Consider the following 17,039-nt stretch of genomic DNA (forward strand, 5'->3'; position numbering starts at 1 on the left):
AGCATCTTCCACAGACTGTCTCCAATGCTTTGTCTGCACTTCAGACTCAGAGAATTTCCTTGCTAGTTTAGCCATATTACTCTGCAGCTTTCTCACCCACACAGGCTCAGAGCACTCTTGTGCCTCCAAAATGGGTTCCTCTGGGGAACTACTTTCTCTAGACATGATACACGCAGGGCTGTCTTTCCGTATGGGCTCAATGGGCACTTGCCCAAGGGCCCCAGGAGTATAAGGGCCCCAGGCTGATAGCTGAGGGTCCCCTCTTTCCAGGGGTACTAGATTTTTGAAAATCGGGCAAGGGGAACCAGAGATATCCGACTTCAAAGCAGTGGTCCCCATCCAAGACTGTTAATTGCTCTTCCCAGCCAGATATCTCGGGTTCTGTCTAAATTATAGTTTTCCTGAGGGTACACTCCAAAAGCTGGGACTCTCCCCTTGCTTGTCTCTACTATGCCCAGAACCAGAGATATCAGCCTTCCAGCAGCTGGTTCCTGCTCCAGCTCTGCACGCCTGGTATACAGTTTTAGATTTTTGTTGGTAGATTACTCCGGCTTCTGAACTCTGATTCCCAAGTCCCCAGGACCTCCTGAAAGGTGAGGCTCTTTAGTGTTTTTATCCCATTCAAAGCTATAAAATCTATTTCCAGGAACTGGAGATATCTGCAGTCAAGTAAGCTGCCCTCTCACCGGAAAATGGTGAATATTAAACCCACTCCACTATCCACCCCTCCCTTGTGTATTAAATATTCCCTACCACCCTGGAAGTCATGTACCGGGGCCCCTTCTTTCAGCCCAATGCCCCCTTCTACAGTTTAGTGTTCTCCCTCCTGCCCATCTGTTCAGTAAAGGAGTAATTAGCAGAAATTACTGCTCCAGGTCCTACATGCTGAGTGGAAGATAGAACACCCCCTACCGCCCCCGGGACATCAAAGCTACCGCTGATAGCACCCCCCACCCCTACAGCTGGAAGTTGGGTAGGGGCCCCAGTGCACTGTTGTGCCCAGGGGCCCACACTACTGTTAAGACGACCCTGGATACACACGTGTACAGTCACACCACTTACACACATGGGAGCTAATGGGGACAAACCTACACTAATGTCTGTCAGAGGGACTGCCAGTCCACACCACGCGCCCTATATGTATTACATGCAATGAATATACATATATACCAAAACAGCGCTTTATATCCAATGTGAAGCCCACAGACTTCAATAAATTATGTGCTCCCCTTCTATAACACCCTGGTACTTGTATCAGCGATGTATGAGGAGAAGCAGCCTGTAGGATCAGCGCTCCGGCGTCTCTGTGATAAGAAAATGGAACCAAATGAGTGTTACAAGCCCCCTGTAATGGCGCGGTTCAGCCACAGTAATATTTATACTGGCGTGGGTAGTGTACATCAGCGGCTCACATGTATGTACATTTTGCCAGTGAGAGTAAGGATTTATCATGTCCCTCAGAGCGCGCCCCCCCTCCCCGCGCGCCCTGCACCCAGTGCCGAGAGACATGTTGCTGCGCAGCGTCCTGCGCTGCGCTGGTACCTTTATGCCGCCATGATGACCGGAGGGCCCCTCTCTGCAGGTCTCCGGTTAATACTCACTAGCCTTCTGACTTCTGGCTCTGTTAGAGGGTGGCGGCAGTGCTGTGGGAGTGATCAGCAGCCAGGCAAGGGCTGTGTTCAGTACCCTTCAGGAGCTAATGGTGTCCTGTCAGCGGAAGCAGAGCCATTAAACTAACTGAGAAGTTGGTTCCTACTTTCCCCCCTTAAGTCCCACGAAGCAGGGAAACTGTTGCCAGCAGCTTCCCTGTAAAATAAAAAAACTAACAAAGTCTTTTTCAGCAAAACTCAGTAGAGCCAGTTCACACTGTTGAAAAGTCTTAAAGTGCCGAAGGCTCCTGCGGAACCGTCTATACCCCATGGTACTAAAATGGACCCCAGCATCCTCTAGGACGTAAGAGAAATATTAGTTTTAATCTGAAGCCAAACGCCCAAATTTTAAGGCTTAGATAGCAGCAATCCAGCAATTTACTATGCCCCGTTGTAATAACGTGGATGAATATTGACGGCTCTGTGCTGCCCATCTCTCCTTTGCACTTTCGGTGAGACAGCTGACGTTAACGGGAGGTGGGGCTCACGCCTGGTGGCATCGGGGATTTAGTCCAGCACCATTGGATGCTACAGAGCAGAGAAAGATTTCCCTTGAAAAGGGGGACTAAACCTGGTTTATGGAGGAAAGATATTTATTCTCTCCTCACACCTAATATTGACCAAATGTGACACACCTTGCAATGTTAGTTTACAGCCCTGGGACCAGTGGCTGTAAAAAATAAGATTTTAAACCTACCGGTAAATCTATTTCTCCTAGTCCATAGAGGATGCTGGGGACTCCGTAAGGACCATGGGGGTATAGACGGGCTCCGCAGGAGATAGGGCACCTAAAAAGAACTTTGACTATGGGTGTGCACTGGCTCCTCCCTCTATGCCCCTCCTCCAGACCTCAGTTAGAGAACTGTGCCCAGAGGAGATGGACAATACAAGGCAGGATTTAGCAATCCAAGGGCAAGATTCATACCAGCCCACACCAATCATACCATGTAACCTGGAACATACATAACCAGTTAACAGTATGAACAAACGACAGTAACGGTCCAAGACCGATGTCAACTGTAACATAACCCTTATGTAAGCAACAACTATATACAAGTCTTGCAGAGTTTCCGCACTGGGACGGGCGCCCAGCATCCTCTACGGACTAGGAGAAATAGATTTACCGGTAGGTTTAAAATCTTATTTTCTCTTACGTCCTAGAGGATGCTGGGGACTCCGTAAGGACCATGGGGTTTATACCAAAGCATCCAATCGGGCGGGAGAGTGCGGATGACTCTGCAGCACCGACTGAGCAAACGCTAGGTCCTCATCAGCCAGGGTATCAAACTTGTAGAATTTAGCAAAAGTGTTTGACCCCGACCACGTTGCCGCTCGGCAAAGTTGTAAAGCCGAGACGCCTCGGGCAGCCGCCCAAGAAGAGCCCACCTTCCTAGTGGAATAGGCCTTAACCGAATTTGGTACCGGCAATCCAGCCGTAGAGTGAGCCTGCTGAATCGTATTACAGATCCAGCGAGCAATAGTCTGCTTCGAAGCAGGAGCGCCAATCTTATTGGCCGCCTACAGGACAAACAGAGCCTCTGTTTTCCTAATTCTAGCCGTCCTGGCTACATAAATTTTTAAGGCCCTGACTACGTCCAGAGATCTGGAATCCTCCACGTCACTTGTAGCCACAGGCACCACAATAGGTTGATTCATATGGAACGAAGAAACCACTTTAGGCAAAAATTGCGGATGTGTCCTCAATTCAGCTCGATCCACATGAAAGATCAAGTAGGGGCTCTTGTGTGATAGAGCCGCCAATTCTGACACTCGCCTTGCTGATGCTAAGGCCAACAACATGACCACCTTCCAGGTAAGAAATTTCAATTCAACCTTGTTAAGCGGTTCAAACCAGTGTGATTTTAGGAACTGCAACACCACGTTCAGGTCCCATGGTGCCACTGGAGGCACAAAAGGTGGCTGGATGTGCAGCACTCCCTTTACAAACGTCTGGACTTCTGGAAGAGAAGCCAATTCCTTCTGAAAGAAAATCGAGAGGGCCGAAATCTGTACCTTAACCGAGCCTAATTTCAGGCCCATATCCACTCCTGTCTGTAGGAAGTGGAGAAGACGACCCAAATGAAAATCTTCCGTAGGTGCATTCTTGGTCTCACACCAAGACACATACTTTCGCCAGATACGGTTATAATGTTTTATCGTCACCTCCTTCCTAGCCTTTATTAAATTAGGGATGACCTCTTCTGGAATCCCCTTTTTTGCTAGGATTCGGCGTTCAACCGCCATGCCGTCAAACGTAACCACGGTAAGTCTTGAAATACACAGGGCCCCTGCTGCAACAGGTCTTCCCTCAGGGGAAGAGGCCAGGGGTCTCCTGTGAGCATCTCTTGTAGATCCGAGTACCAAGCCCTTCGAGGCCAGTCTGGGACAACGAGTATCGTCTGTACTCTTCTTCGTCTTATGATCCTCAACACTTTCGTGATGAGAGGAAGAGGAGGGAACACATAGACCGAGTCGAACACCCACGGTGTTACCAGTGCGTCTACTGCTACTGCCTGAGGGTCCCGAGACCTGGCGCAATACCTCCGAAGTTTTTTGTTGAGGCGTGACGCCATCATGTCTATTTGAGGAGTTCCCCAAAGACGTGTTACGTCTGCAAAGACTTCTTGATGAAGTCCCCACTCTCCTGGATAGAGATCGTGTCTGCTGAGGAAGTCTGCTTCCCAGTTGTCCACTCCCGGAATGAAGACAGCCGACAGAGCGCTTACATGATTTTCCGCCCAGCGAAGGATCCTTGTTGCTTCCGCCATCGCGACTCTGCTTTTTGTCCCACCTTGGCGGTTCACATGAGCCACTGCTGTGACATTGTCTGATTGAATCAGAACCGGAAGGTTTCGAAGAAAACTCTCCGCTTGTCGAAGGCCGTTGTAAATGGCCCTGAGTTCCAACACACTGATGTGTAGACAGGACTCCTGGTCTGACCAAAGACCCTGAAAAGTCTTTCCCTGTGTGACCGCTCCCCATCCTCGGAGGCTCGCGTCCGTGGTAACCAGGATACAGTCCTGAATCCCGAACCGGTGACCCTCCAGCAGGTGAGCACTCTGCAACCACCACAGGAGGGACACTCTGGTTCCTGGGGACAGATTTTTTTCCGATGTAAATGCAGATGGGACCCGGACCACTTGTCCAGAAGGTCCCATCGAAAAGTCCTTGCATGGAACCTTCCGAAGGGAATGGCCTCGTAGGCCGCCACCATTTTCCCCAGAACTCGAGTGCATTGGTGAACTGACACCCTTTTCGGTTTTAGCAGGTCTCTGACCATGTTCTGGATGTCTTGGGATTTCTCTATTGGGAGGAAGACCCTCATTTGTTCCGTATCCAGTATCATACCTAGGAACGGTAGACGAGTTGTCGGAATCAACTGTGACTTCGGTAGATTTAGAATCCAACCGTGTTGCTGGAGCACTCTCAGAGAGAGCGCCACACTGCTCAGTAATTTCTCTCTTGATCTCGCTTTTATCAGGAGATCGTCCAAGTATGGGATAATTGTGACTCCATGCTTGCGCAGGACCACCATCATTTCCGCCATTATCTTGGTGAAAATCCTCGGGGCCGTGGAAACTCCAAACGGCAACGTCTGAAATTGGTAATGACAATCCTGTACAGCGAATCTCAGGTATTCCTGATGGGGGGCATATATGGGGACATGAAGGTACGCATCCTTTATGTCCAGAGACACCATAAACTCCCCCTACTCCATGTTGGCTATTATCGCTCTGAGTGATTCCATTTTGAATTTGAATCTTTTTATGTACAGGTTTAGGGATTTCAGATTCAAAATCGGTCTGACCGAACCGTCCGGTTTCGGGACCACAAATAGGGTTGAGTAGTAACCTCTTCCCTGCTGGTGCAGGGGAACCTTGATTATCACTTGCTGTATACACAAGCTGGTAGGGCCGACTTGAAAAATCGGCGCGGGGGCACCTCTTCGAATTCCAGTTTGTAACCCTGTGAAACTATTTCCAACACCCAGGGATTCAGGTCCGATTTGACCCAGGCCTGACTGAAAAGTCGAAGACGTGCCCCCACCGGTGCGGACTCCCTCAGGGGAGCCCCAGCGTCATGCTGTGGGTTTTGGAGCAGCCGGGGAGGACTTTTGTTCCTGGGCAAGTACTTCTGAAGACGGTTTAATAAACCGAAACGTTAAGCTACCATTCTTGAGTGATCTCGAGTGTTGTTTTTGAGGAGACCGTGAGTGCCGCCTACCTGTTCCTTCATATGCTATTATTCATTTGGAAGGCACCCGGCATGCTGACTGACTCCATGTGATAGGAGTGCCGAATATTCCTTTTCCTATATATATATATATATATATATATATAACACAGAAACCTCGTAAACACATACAGCACTGCTGAGTGTATGGAAGTGATCAGCACAACCAGTAGCAAAAACTTTGATTTTAATCCACAAATAAAAGTTTCCATCAAATGCTCAAGTGCACAAGTCAAATTGTATATAAAGAGCAGCAGCGTTTACAAGCATGTTACCGCTCCTGGAGACATTCGGGTATCGGAGGAATGTCTCCAGGAGCGGTAACATGCTTGTAAACGCTGCTGCTCTTTATATACAATTTGACTTGTGCACTTGAGCATTTGATGGAAACTTTTATTTGTGGATTAAAATCAAAGTTTTTGCTACTGGTTGTGCTGATCACTTCCATACACTCAGCAGTGCTGTATGTGTTTACGAGGTTTCTGTGTTATCAGATTGTGTGGATCTGGCACCCGGACTTCAATTTAGTATTGTGTGCAGTTCATGAGACGTGTATATATATATATATATATATATATATATATATATATATATAAACAACATGCGGGTCCGGCTCTCCCAATAGTAGATACAATAGCGCTGGGTGCCTCCACAGATACCAGATACAGCCAACAACGGGTACGGCACTCCATGAGACAAAATAATCAGAACACTTACAGTTGAAGTGGTGACAACGTTTCAATGCAATTTAATTGTGCATTTTCATCAGGTCAAGTGACAGAAAACCAAACAGTGCTTACCTATATACTGTGTGTGCAGAACGCCATGACCGCACTTCCGGATCCCAGACACCCGCCTGGTCCGTCGGCGCTCACCAATGACGTCACTACCCACTGCCGGTAGTCATGGATGTACATATTTTGGATATAGGGCGCTATGCTTTGAAATTTGAATAAGCTTTATGCATATGTATTCTATTGAAACTGGATATTAGACTGTGGTAATCCATACTTTGCACTCCGTGTGTAGTTTGAATGAACTCATTATGCCCGTACGATTTTGCTTTTTGTTTAGTGATGTTACCATGACTACCGGCAGTGGGTAGTGACGTCATTGGTGAGCGCCGACGGACCAGGCGGGTGTCTGGGATCCGGAAGTGCGGTCATGGCGTTCTGCACACACAGTATATAGGTAAGCACTGTTTGGTTTTCTGTCACTTGACCTGATGAAAATACACAATTAAATTGCATTGAAACGTTGTCACCACTTCAACTGTAAGTGTTCTGATTATTTCGTCGCATGGAGTGCCGCACCCGTTGTTGGCTGTATATATATATATATATATATATATATATATATATATCTACATATCTACACATATATATATACCATATATACACCTATGTATATATTTATTTACATATACACATAGCATATTAAACATGCATATATATATATATACACATACAGTACACGGATATATACGCATGTGTATATATCATATGTGTGTGTATTTATATGTATGTATGTATATACATGTGTACATATATGTATGCACAAATTGCACGTGGATATATATGTACTATAATTAAAATAAAGTAAACTTCTATTAAGCACTTACAAGTGCCACCGGGAAGAAAGCAGGCTGCAGAGGACGCTAGACAGCCATTAATAATACTCATGCAGCAACAAACAAAAAATAATAATATTTTTTTTTCTGGTGGAGGGGGGTTTCTGGGTGCTCGGAACCCCCCCCTTCCTGGGTGCGCCACTGGCCGTAGTTACAAGAGTGCCCTGTTCTGCAGCTGGCAAAACAGGTGGGAGCCCAAGTCTATAATGACTTGGGGTCTCCGTTAGTATAGAGGAGGACATCTTGATCGGGTATCCAGGTCAGAGAGTTCTCAGGTTCTCCAATCATTCGGGAAGCAGGTCTGTGGCTTGGCATAATTAGAGACGATGAGAATAAAGGTAGAGGGAAAAACTTGCAACATACTTCAGAGCATCAGGTGTAGATTGCTGCTCCAAAGCAGCACAGCACTATGGTCCAATAGTGAACATCTCACTTAAAGCCCCAGCAGATAGTAAGAGGCAATTGCTGCAGACGCAGGGTAGCTATAATAAAGAGGCAGCTGAGGTCCCTGGATTCAATACCTCTAGACCTACTGTAGCTGCCAATCTACAGTACCCTTATGCGAGTACTCACACTAAAGGTGCATACACACTGGTCCTTTTTGCCTAGCGTGTATGTACAGCGATGATCATGAACATCGCTGGGCGCAAAATAGCTCAGTGCATACACTGAACTATTTTCACTGTGCCTAGCGGTGTTCACGGGGGTGAAGCACTTTCCACAGGAAGAGACTGTGGAAAGTGATTCACTCAGCTGGTTAATCAGCCCGATGGACGGCGGCGGCCAGCGATGATGCAGGAGCGTGCATCAGTGCTCACCGCTCATCGCATGGCCATACACACTGGCCATGTTTGAGCTCAAAGTAGCTCAAAACGCCAAAAGTGATCAACTCTGAGCTCAAAATCGGCTAGTGTGTATGGGCCTTAACTTGTTTAGCATCAGGATATCTTCTGATTTTTTTTTTTACTGAAGGAGCACATTCTCTTATTGCAGTTTATAATCTATTCCACACACCCCCTGTCACTTAATGCATCGCATATCTGTATGGCTACTTTGGAGTTCCAGTCCTATTGTTGAGAACACAAACTATTTTTCCCATAGATTAGCAAATGCTAAATTATTCAATTTGACTTTTCTGATTTACAATTATAAACTCATGCACTGAGCAACAGTTTAGATTTTCTACCTCCCATTATCAGAGGTTTATAGTGATCTTTTCAGTACTTGGTTCATTATGCCTTTTCTAAATGAAATATGTATATATACGGTATATATCAGAATTGTATATGTATTTTCATTTAGTATTCTAGTTATCGGTCATTAAATACATTTGTTTTGATTTGTCCAAGTGTCAAGCATTCTCTTAATTGTACAATATCTATGTGATTTTTTTGAGTACTGAAAATTGTATTTTTGTTCATTTTTTAAATCTTTTTACAATTAGGTAAATTACGGTCTTCCCCAGCACATGCTGGAAAAATTACAAGTTAGCTCAGCGCACTGAGATTTTGTTTTAGACTTTTCAATACTTTGCATTCAGGAACTTGGTAAACTCAGTAATAGCATACCCCTTAAAAACCTATGGAAGCTGCTATTGCAGCAGAAATGTACAGGTGTTTTTCAGAGGATATCCCACAAATTTCCATCGGTAAATAGGCCGCCTGGTATGAAAAAATGAAATACACATACAATTTATTGTATAATCCTTGTTAGGAAAGTTCTTAGGTTGCTTAGAATTCAAGGGGCACAGCAGGGAGCCATTTCTCCTTTCGACGTATTCATTCAGGGTCGCACCTGGTGCTTCGCACCAAAACGGGGGCACCTAGTCTGAGGCCACAAGTGCCAATTATGAACATTCACTGAGGTAGATGCTGAAAAGGCTGGCATGAAGAGTGATATGCTACAGATGCAAAGTAACTTGTATGACAAACAGCAGACAAACAGTGAATTGCTTGAACAAAGTAAGATGGTCCAGAAGCATGATGTCTGTCAGCACCAATTATACAAAGAGGATGTCCCCATTAAATGTGCCTGTGTACAAGAAGGAACAGAAGTGTCAAAACTGGGAAAATCCCTAAAAGATTGTCTTGTAAAAGTGTATGAGATATCTTGAAGAGACTTTCAGCTGACAGTGAAAGCTGAAGGTGTGAAGGCCTCCCAAGGGGTTACAGGTCCAGCTAAAAAATCTTTGTCTAAAGTTGATGACGTATACATATGGTGATCAGATAAAAGAAGTTGGTCAATGGATGTACTGTACCTGTAAAATGTTTAAGTAAGAGGAACCTTTATTCTGTTAAGAAGAAACCAAGGAAAAACCATTCAAAGCTTGTGAAGTCCTTAATGGAAGTGGCTTGCTCAGTGGATCAAGGTGTCAAAAGTAAAGAGAAATTGAAAAGTCTCAACCTCCTGAGGACATTTACAGTCTCGGTTGTTGCTTATGTAATCATAGTCCTTCCAGAAAGTGTTAAAGCGAAAGAGTATCATCTCTTGCCATCTGCAGTGGTAAAAAAATGTGTGACTTTCTTGAATATAGCCACAAAGGTATAGATGTGGTTATAACCCCTGTCAGGCAAGAGGTTCACAGAAAAGTGGGGAAAACTGGTGCGACATCTGAAAACTCCATCAAGCCAGTACTTGGCGATTCGCAGAAACCTATAAAGTCCCATAAAGTCATGGAAAAAAGGATGACGAAACTTGGAAGATGAGACTGCCAGATGTCAGACAAGTGTTGGTATGTGGTGAAAGGCCCTCATGAGAAGAGTGAAGAGGGACTTTGCCATAAGATGCCTCGTCCCATGTCGCTCAATCCACAGGTTTCATGCTGGGGAGAGGGATGTGTGGCAGTATCACCAGAGATGGCACTGGTGATTAGCATATTCTGTGTGGAACAGAAGGGATCTACCCACACAGAGAAGAGGCTGCCCTTTGCACAGAAACCAGGTGAGGCTGGGGGACAGTCAGACACTCCAGGTCGAACTGCAGTCGGAGACCAGTGTGGACTTGGAAGCCACTGGTGGCTAGACAGTCTGGGTTCAGCCCTACAGGAGGTAGAGAGAATTATAAACTCTAAAGACTGTGAAACTGCATTTGTGGAGCTGTGGCAGCCAGCCGAACTAAGCAGGATCCTGTGTTACCTGCAAGGAAGCAGACAGACAGTGAGCATGCATGTGAGTAGGCTGGAGCCGATATTACCTGCAAGGAAGTCGGAACTGTATACGTGTGAGCAACTGTGGCAGTCAAGCCAGGCCAGGCTAACTATACCTGTGCTTATCTAATTTAAGAATCTGTTTAAGAGTGTGAGACTTTTGCAAGAGACTTATGTTTGCAGATTATAGAGAGGGGTCAAGAAGTGAGTTAGTTGCCCTGTATGGGCTAGGTGTTTATTATTTTTGTTCCTGATTTTATGTTGAGAGTAAAGCACTGTTTCATTTATTTACTTAAAAAGCTGTGCATGGACTCTGACACTGCACCAAAACACCCCTCTACCAAGCTATTTAAAACAAAAGAACTGCTCCTAAATTATGTACGATGCTAGGATTTAGATCAGCATGTAGCAAGGGGTGGGGTCCTGTATGCTGCAGTTCACAGTGAATTGTACTGGGAGGTTTGATCACTCTACTTGGAGTCCAGGAGAGAGGCAAGCATGTTTTCGATCATATGTAGTCCAAATGATGGAAAAATCTTTATCCATAATAACCTTACATACCAAGCATTCCAATATATTAAGTTCAATACCTTTATATTCCAATATCTCTACAGAAACACTTTCATGCAAAATCAACAACCAATTTAAATGAATATTTATACTATTTTGAATGGGCGCTCACTTTAGTGTGCCAATATTCTAATTGTTCACTAGCATACACTGAGGCAGGTGTATTAAGCCTGGAGAAAAGATAAAGAAGTGATAAGTGCAAGGTGATAACGCACTAGCCAATCAGCTCCTGTCATTTTTCAAATCTGTAATGATTGGCTGGTGCGTTATCACCTTGCACTTATCATTGCTTTATCACTTCTTTATCCCTTCTACAGGCTCTGCCATGTTTCATCGGTAACAACTGACAGAAACTTAATGCAATATGTGCAGATAATAAGAATGCTTATTTTAAGAAATGACAGGTATTTGTGTAGCTAGCTTTAAAAACCTACAAATAAGAAAGATGCTCCTCAGATGAGTTACTTAACAAACATTACTGTAAAAAGGAAGACAACCCCCCCCCCCACATAAAATATAGTCACAGAGTCTTCACCATTTGGGGCTAATATTTATAACTTGCGGAGGTAGGGGGGGGGGGGGGGGGTGGACAGATACAGAAGAGAGATGTTCCACCACATAAAAAGTAACATACACCTGGTTAAATATATCTACAGAAACTAAGGGAATTCCCACGACCTCTGGCAAGACTAATGTCAATATTTACCCATAGCTCTCTCCTTCTCAGTGATGGCATCTTCCACCCTCTTAGTAATTCCCCAGTTCCACAAGTTAATGGCACATTCATTTATCTACAAAGAAAGAAAAGACAGCACTATGTTTCAAAATCCTGTGTCCTAAAACACTGAAATGCAGACTAATAATCATAATCAGCATGTTCTAAGCAAGTATTTTTTTTTTTTTTTTACTAACCTGGGCATCAGGAAGATCCCGAATTGCATCTTTCTCTATGTATTTAATCTCATTGTACATCTGGTCAATGAGGTCACTCACATCTGATGGGAGTTGCTTCTGCAACAGCTCTATAATATAGCCTTTAATAGCAATAAAAGTATATAAATATAAGAAAATAAGAAAAAAGTCATAAGTCCTTCATTACTATAAATATACTGGGAAACAAATTAAAAGATAGAATTAACTGGTCAGTTTTTAGAATTATCAAAGTGTTGTATATTATTGACCATAAGAAGGGCCCAAAGCATAATTGGTTAAAAAACAAGAAAACAAACTTAAAACATAAACATTAATATACAATTAAGGGGCAAATTCAGTAAGGATTGCAAACATTACAAATTAACAAAAATTGCGAGCAAATGCAAAATTGCGAAAGCATGCCCAAACGGAAAAACTGCAACACTAATTTAATTTAACACAAAGAAGGTGGCCTTGTGAAATGTGTAAATATTGTGAAAATCATCCTACTAATCGCAATTTTTGCGTACATATTACAAATGTACACAATTTTTGCATACGTTTCTGATGTTGCATTTTTTGCTAACAACAGTGTTTTTCCATTAAAAATTGCACAACCTACTTTCCTGCACCCAAATTAAAGAAACTACTCAACAATTGTAAATCAATTCAACCATCACTTAATTGGTCAAATGATCTTGTGGTAATTTAGCAATTATTCTCTTAAAGACACCATAGTGTTTTTCTTCAAACATTGACTAATGCCCAACTCTATATTCAACTAGAGAGAGTGTGAATTCTAGCCTCTAAACCCTACACAACAGCAATTATTGGTATATGTTTTAACAAACACACTTTTTTTGGAGTCAAAATATTTTAATTCGGTAACAAAAGTAAAATTTTTATTAAAAAAAAAGTGTTTTTTTTTTATTGTGAAGTGGTCAAACATTACATATTATTGTTTCTTTGCTTTTAATTACAAACCTTACTTTAAGGAATTACGTGTTTCAATAAGTATATAAATGGAGCAGGATTTGCAAAACTTGAAAATAAAAAGATGGTGTTGCTGTTCTTCAACATATGTTTATGGGTGTAGCGCACAAATAAAATGTAAAAAATAAAAAAAAATGTATGTGGGTATGTTTTGTTTAACAAAAAATGTTGGTTGTTTAAAAAAACAAAAAAAATGTTAGGAAGCTAAATGTCATTCAGCAGATACTACTAAGCAAAATGCTTGTAAAGGTTATTTTACATTTGCTTCTATCAAATAGTGTGGTTGTCAAACCTCGATTGTTAGTAAGTGTAAACACAAATCGGTTAGTAACATATATTTTCACAATCAACATGTGTTACAGAGTTAAACAATACCTTACATGTTTTTTATGGGCCCTACAGATTCGGCGGTGTGCCGCCGAGCTGCCCGACCGCCGATACGGCAGACGGGCGACCCGGCGGCGGGGGGGCAGTGACGGGGGGAGTGAAGTTTCTTCACGTCACCCGGCTTCGTAGACATGCAGGCCAATATGGACGATCTCGTCCATATTGGCCTGCATGCACAGCCGATGGGGCATCAGCGATAAACGAGCGCGGGGCCGCGCATCGTTCATCGCTGGTGCCTCCACACTGACAGATATGAACGTTATCTCGTTCATTAATGAACGAGAACGTTCATATCTTGCAGTGTTATCGCCCAGTGTGTAGGGCGCATAAGTTCCAATACAGCTGTATGAAGTGATTTGTGGTCTGTGGCGTGAGCTTCTTCAGCTGGGTGTAATGAAACAATGATTGCATTATACATGCAGTCTACAACTGAGGCCAGCTTGTGCAATTTTTAAGGTAGACCTGTAGTCTGTCAGAAACTGCACATCAGATATGTGCGATCTGTTGTAAAAATTGCGTATGCACCGCCCACCGACCATCAGCATACTTCCACAACACGCCCCTCATCGTAGTTTTTGCGAGTCCAGCCCTTTAGTACGCCCCCTACACGCCTACTTTTCGTAGTGCATATGCAGTTTTTCTCAGTTTTTGCTATTTAAGTTGCAGAATTTGCGTTTTTACGTTTTTTTTGTTGTTGCTAATTTTGCTGATTTGCGATCCTTGCTGAATTAGGCCCTAAATACATAAAAGAAACAAACACAGTATAAATTCACGCGAGGCAAATAATTAGTTTTACAAAAAAATTTTTTAAGAAGAATGCAGCCAACATATTAAGTCTGATTTCCTTGCGTGTTCCTGTTTCTTCTTTGTATTTGTCCAAATTCATGAATCTCCCCCTTTACCACACCCGGCCGCTCCTCTTGTTCCTACCACTCCTATAGAGATTCTGCTCCCTAACACACAGATTCTGGATCCAGGACCATGATCTCAATGACTTTCTGAACTTTAGTTTACCCGGATTTGGAGACACCATCATATAATCTACCATCTAGGAATGGCTGAACACCATCTTTTTCCCTTCCCACTCACCACGCCCTTCATGTCCCTTTGCTTCCCATCCACCTTGCCCCTGTGTTGATGGTTTTTTTTTCCCTTGTATTTTTGCCTTGTCAAATTTCTAGTTACTGATTTACTAGAACTGATTTCGCTCGGCCTGACTAAAGCTCCTTCAGTTCTTTATCCTGTACACTTTACTGCTGATCTTATTTTCCCACCTAATATTTACCTTTCGTTGTTACCCCTGATGCTTTTTACTGGTGTGATGTTGTGGGGTTTTCTCTTTTATGTGTATAAAACAATAAAAACATTTTATGCTACAAAAATTGAGGCGGTTGTGACAGGTGTGTTAGCCCAATACGCATGCAATCTGAGATATCTTAACTGTCACAACGTTTAAAAAACATATTTTCAATACTCTTCAATAATAGGCATCGCTACTTAGCATCAGTCCCAGTACTCTAGTTGTAGACCTTTTGAAGGTCTCTGACAGATGAGAGATTGCCTCTGATTGGCTTAAAATCTAATCAAGAAACGAAGATTACTGTAGGTAAATAAATATACCACTACACTATGAAAAAAGTTTGAGTGGAAAATGTGTTAAAAAAAAACAACTACTTACTAATTACTTATTATTATTATTATTATTATTATTATTATTATTACTACAATATTTATCATTATTATTATTATTATTATTATTATTATTACAAAAACGTTATTATTTATTAATATTAATAAGGGTACACTGTTTGTTTTATCTCTCTTGGTACAGTGCCCATAATTACCATGAGGTGCCCAATGCTACAATGCACTGGGCCAGGTATCACCAGATGTGGGGGCCTGAACAGCTGGATAATAAAAGAAAATAGGATTTTAATTACCTACCGGTAAATCCTTTTCTCGTAGTCCGTAGAGGATGCTGGGGGCCCACATTAGTACCATGGGGTATAGACAGGTCCCTTGGGAGCCATGGGCACTTTAAGAGTTTAATAGTGTGGGCTGGCTCCTCCCTTTATGCCCCTCCTACCAGACTCAGCCTAGAAACTGTGCCGGAGGAGACGGACATACTTCAAGAGAAGGAAATACACAGATAGTGGTGAGATTCACAACAGCTCACACATAACAACGGAAAACCAAGCTAACCAGCTTGAAACAATTCAGCAACGGCCGAACAACAGTACTTAACCAAGTAACAATGCAGTACTTAACCAGTAACAACGCAGTACTTAACTAAGTAACAAATGCAGGAAAACGAAGCACTGGGCGGGCGACCAGCATCCTCTTCGGACTACGAGAAAAGGATTTACCGGTAGGTAACTAAAATTCTATTTTCTCTTACGCCCTACAGGATGCTGGGGTCCACATTAGTACCATGGGGATGTACCAAAGCTCCCAATACGGAAGGGAGAGCGCGGAGGCTCCTGCAGAACCGATTGACCAAACTTTAGGTCCTCAGAGGCCAAATTATCGAACTTGTAGAACTTAGCAAACTTGTTCGATCCTGACCAAGTAGCCGCTCGGCAAAGTTGTAAAGCCGAGAAATCCCGGGCAGCCGCCCAGGAAGAACCCACTTTACGAGTAGAGTGGGCCTTAACAGATTTTGAACACGGCAAGCCTGCCGTAGAATGTCACGATCCTGACTGTAGTTTTCATATTTGGTGACTTACCTCTGCCATCTCTGTCCTGGATCCTGCATCTTTCTGCTCACTGGGATAAAGGTAATAGTTAATGAGCTCCACCTGTGGTGATTAATCTTCTGTGTGAGTCTGAATTCAGCAATCTGAAGTTTAGGCCTAAAAGCCAGCATCCTCTGTTTGTTTGCAGAAGTTCAGGCTTCAGTGTTCTCTCTGCCTGCTAGGCCTCACTCCACATCACAGCCTAGTCTAGAGTACTCACATGACAGTGACTGTTCACCTGACCCAGAGCTGTCCAATCCTGTGCCAGCCTGAGACTCTATGAATCACCTGACAATGCTCACCAATCACCAAGGACCAGGAAGTATAAGTCAGGAGACTGAGTTGGAAACTCTGCCAGTTCCTTGTGTCACACACAGCTCTGTGTGAGCTTTGAAGCAGAGCTCCCTAAAGGTAACCCTTGTACTTCAGTTCCTGTAAAAACTCTGTTCCTTTGCTACCCAGTTTGGATTACATTTGTGTTACCATTGATATCCAGTATTTCTACAGTTTAATCTTAAAGGCACAGTTGCAGTATTCCATAGTTTCATCTTAAAGTCACAGTCGCAGTATTTCACAGTCTCAACTTAAAACCACAGCTGCAGTATTCTACCGTCTCATCTTAAAGTCACGGCCACAGTCATCGTTCTACTTTCAGTTGCGTTTCCAGTTATATCCGCTACCAGCCCAGATTACAGTTGCAGCCCAGTCTCACCGGTAACCAGCCCGGTTCTCAGTCTCACCAGTAACCAGTCCGTCTTACTATCTCGCCAGTAACCTTGAGTACA

The 17,039-nt window shown here is 43.5% G+C and overlaps 1 protein-coding gene across 3 annotated transcripts in view; it reads right to left on the minus strand.

The window, feature by feature from the left end:
* The window catches only part of TEX11 (testis expressed 11), a 1,490,225-nt gene that overhangs the window by 1,276,906 nt on the left and 196,280 nt on the right, over nt 1-17,039 (minus strand). For all 3 annotated transcript variants that reach the window (XM_063937124.1, XM_063937125.1, XM_063937123.1), the window contains exons 3-4: nt 12,140-12,261; nt 11,934-12,018 (exon numbers count right to left, since the gene is read on the minus strand). In XM_063937124.1, the coding sequence (XP_063793194.1) occupies nt 11,934-12,018; nt 12,140-12,261 (207 nt within the window). The remainder of the gene's footprint in view (nt 1-11,933; nt 12,019-12,139; nt 12,262-17,039) is intronic.

The sequence above is a fragment of the Pseudophryne corroboree genome, chromosome 8 (assembly GCF_028390025.1).
Source record: "Pseudophryne corroboree isolate aPseCor3 chromosome 8, aPseCor3.hap2, whole genome shotgun sequence".
Lineage (NCBI taxonomy): Eukaryota > Metazoa > Chordata > Amphibia > Anura > Myobatrachidae > Pseudophryne > Pseudophryne corroboree.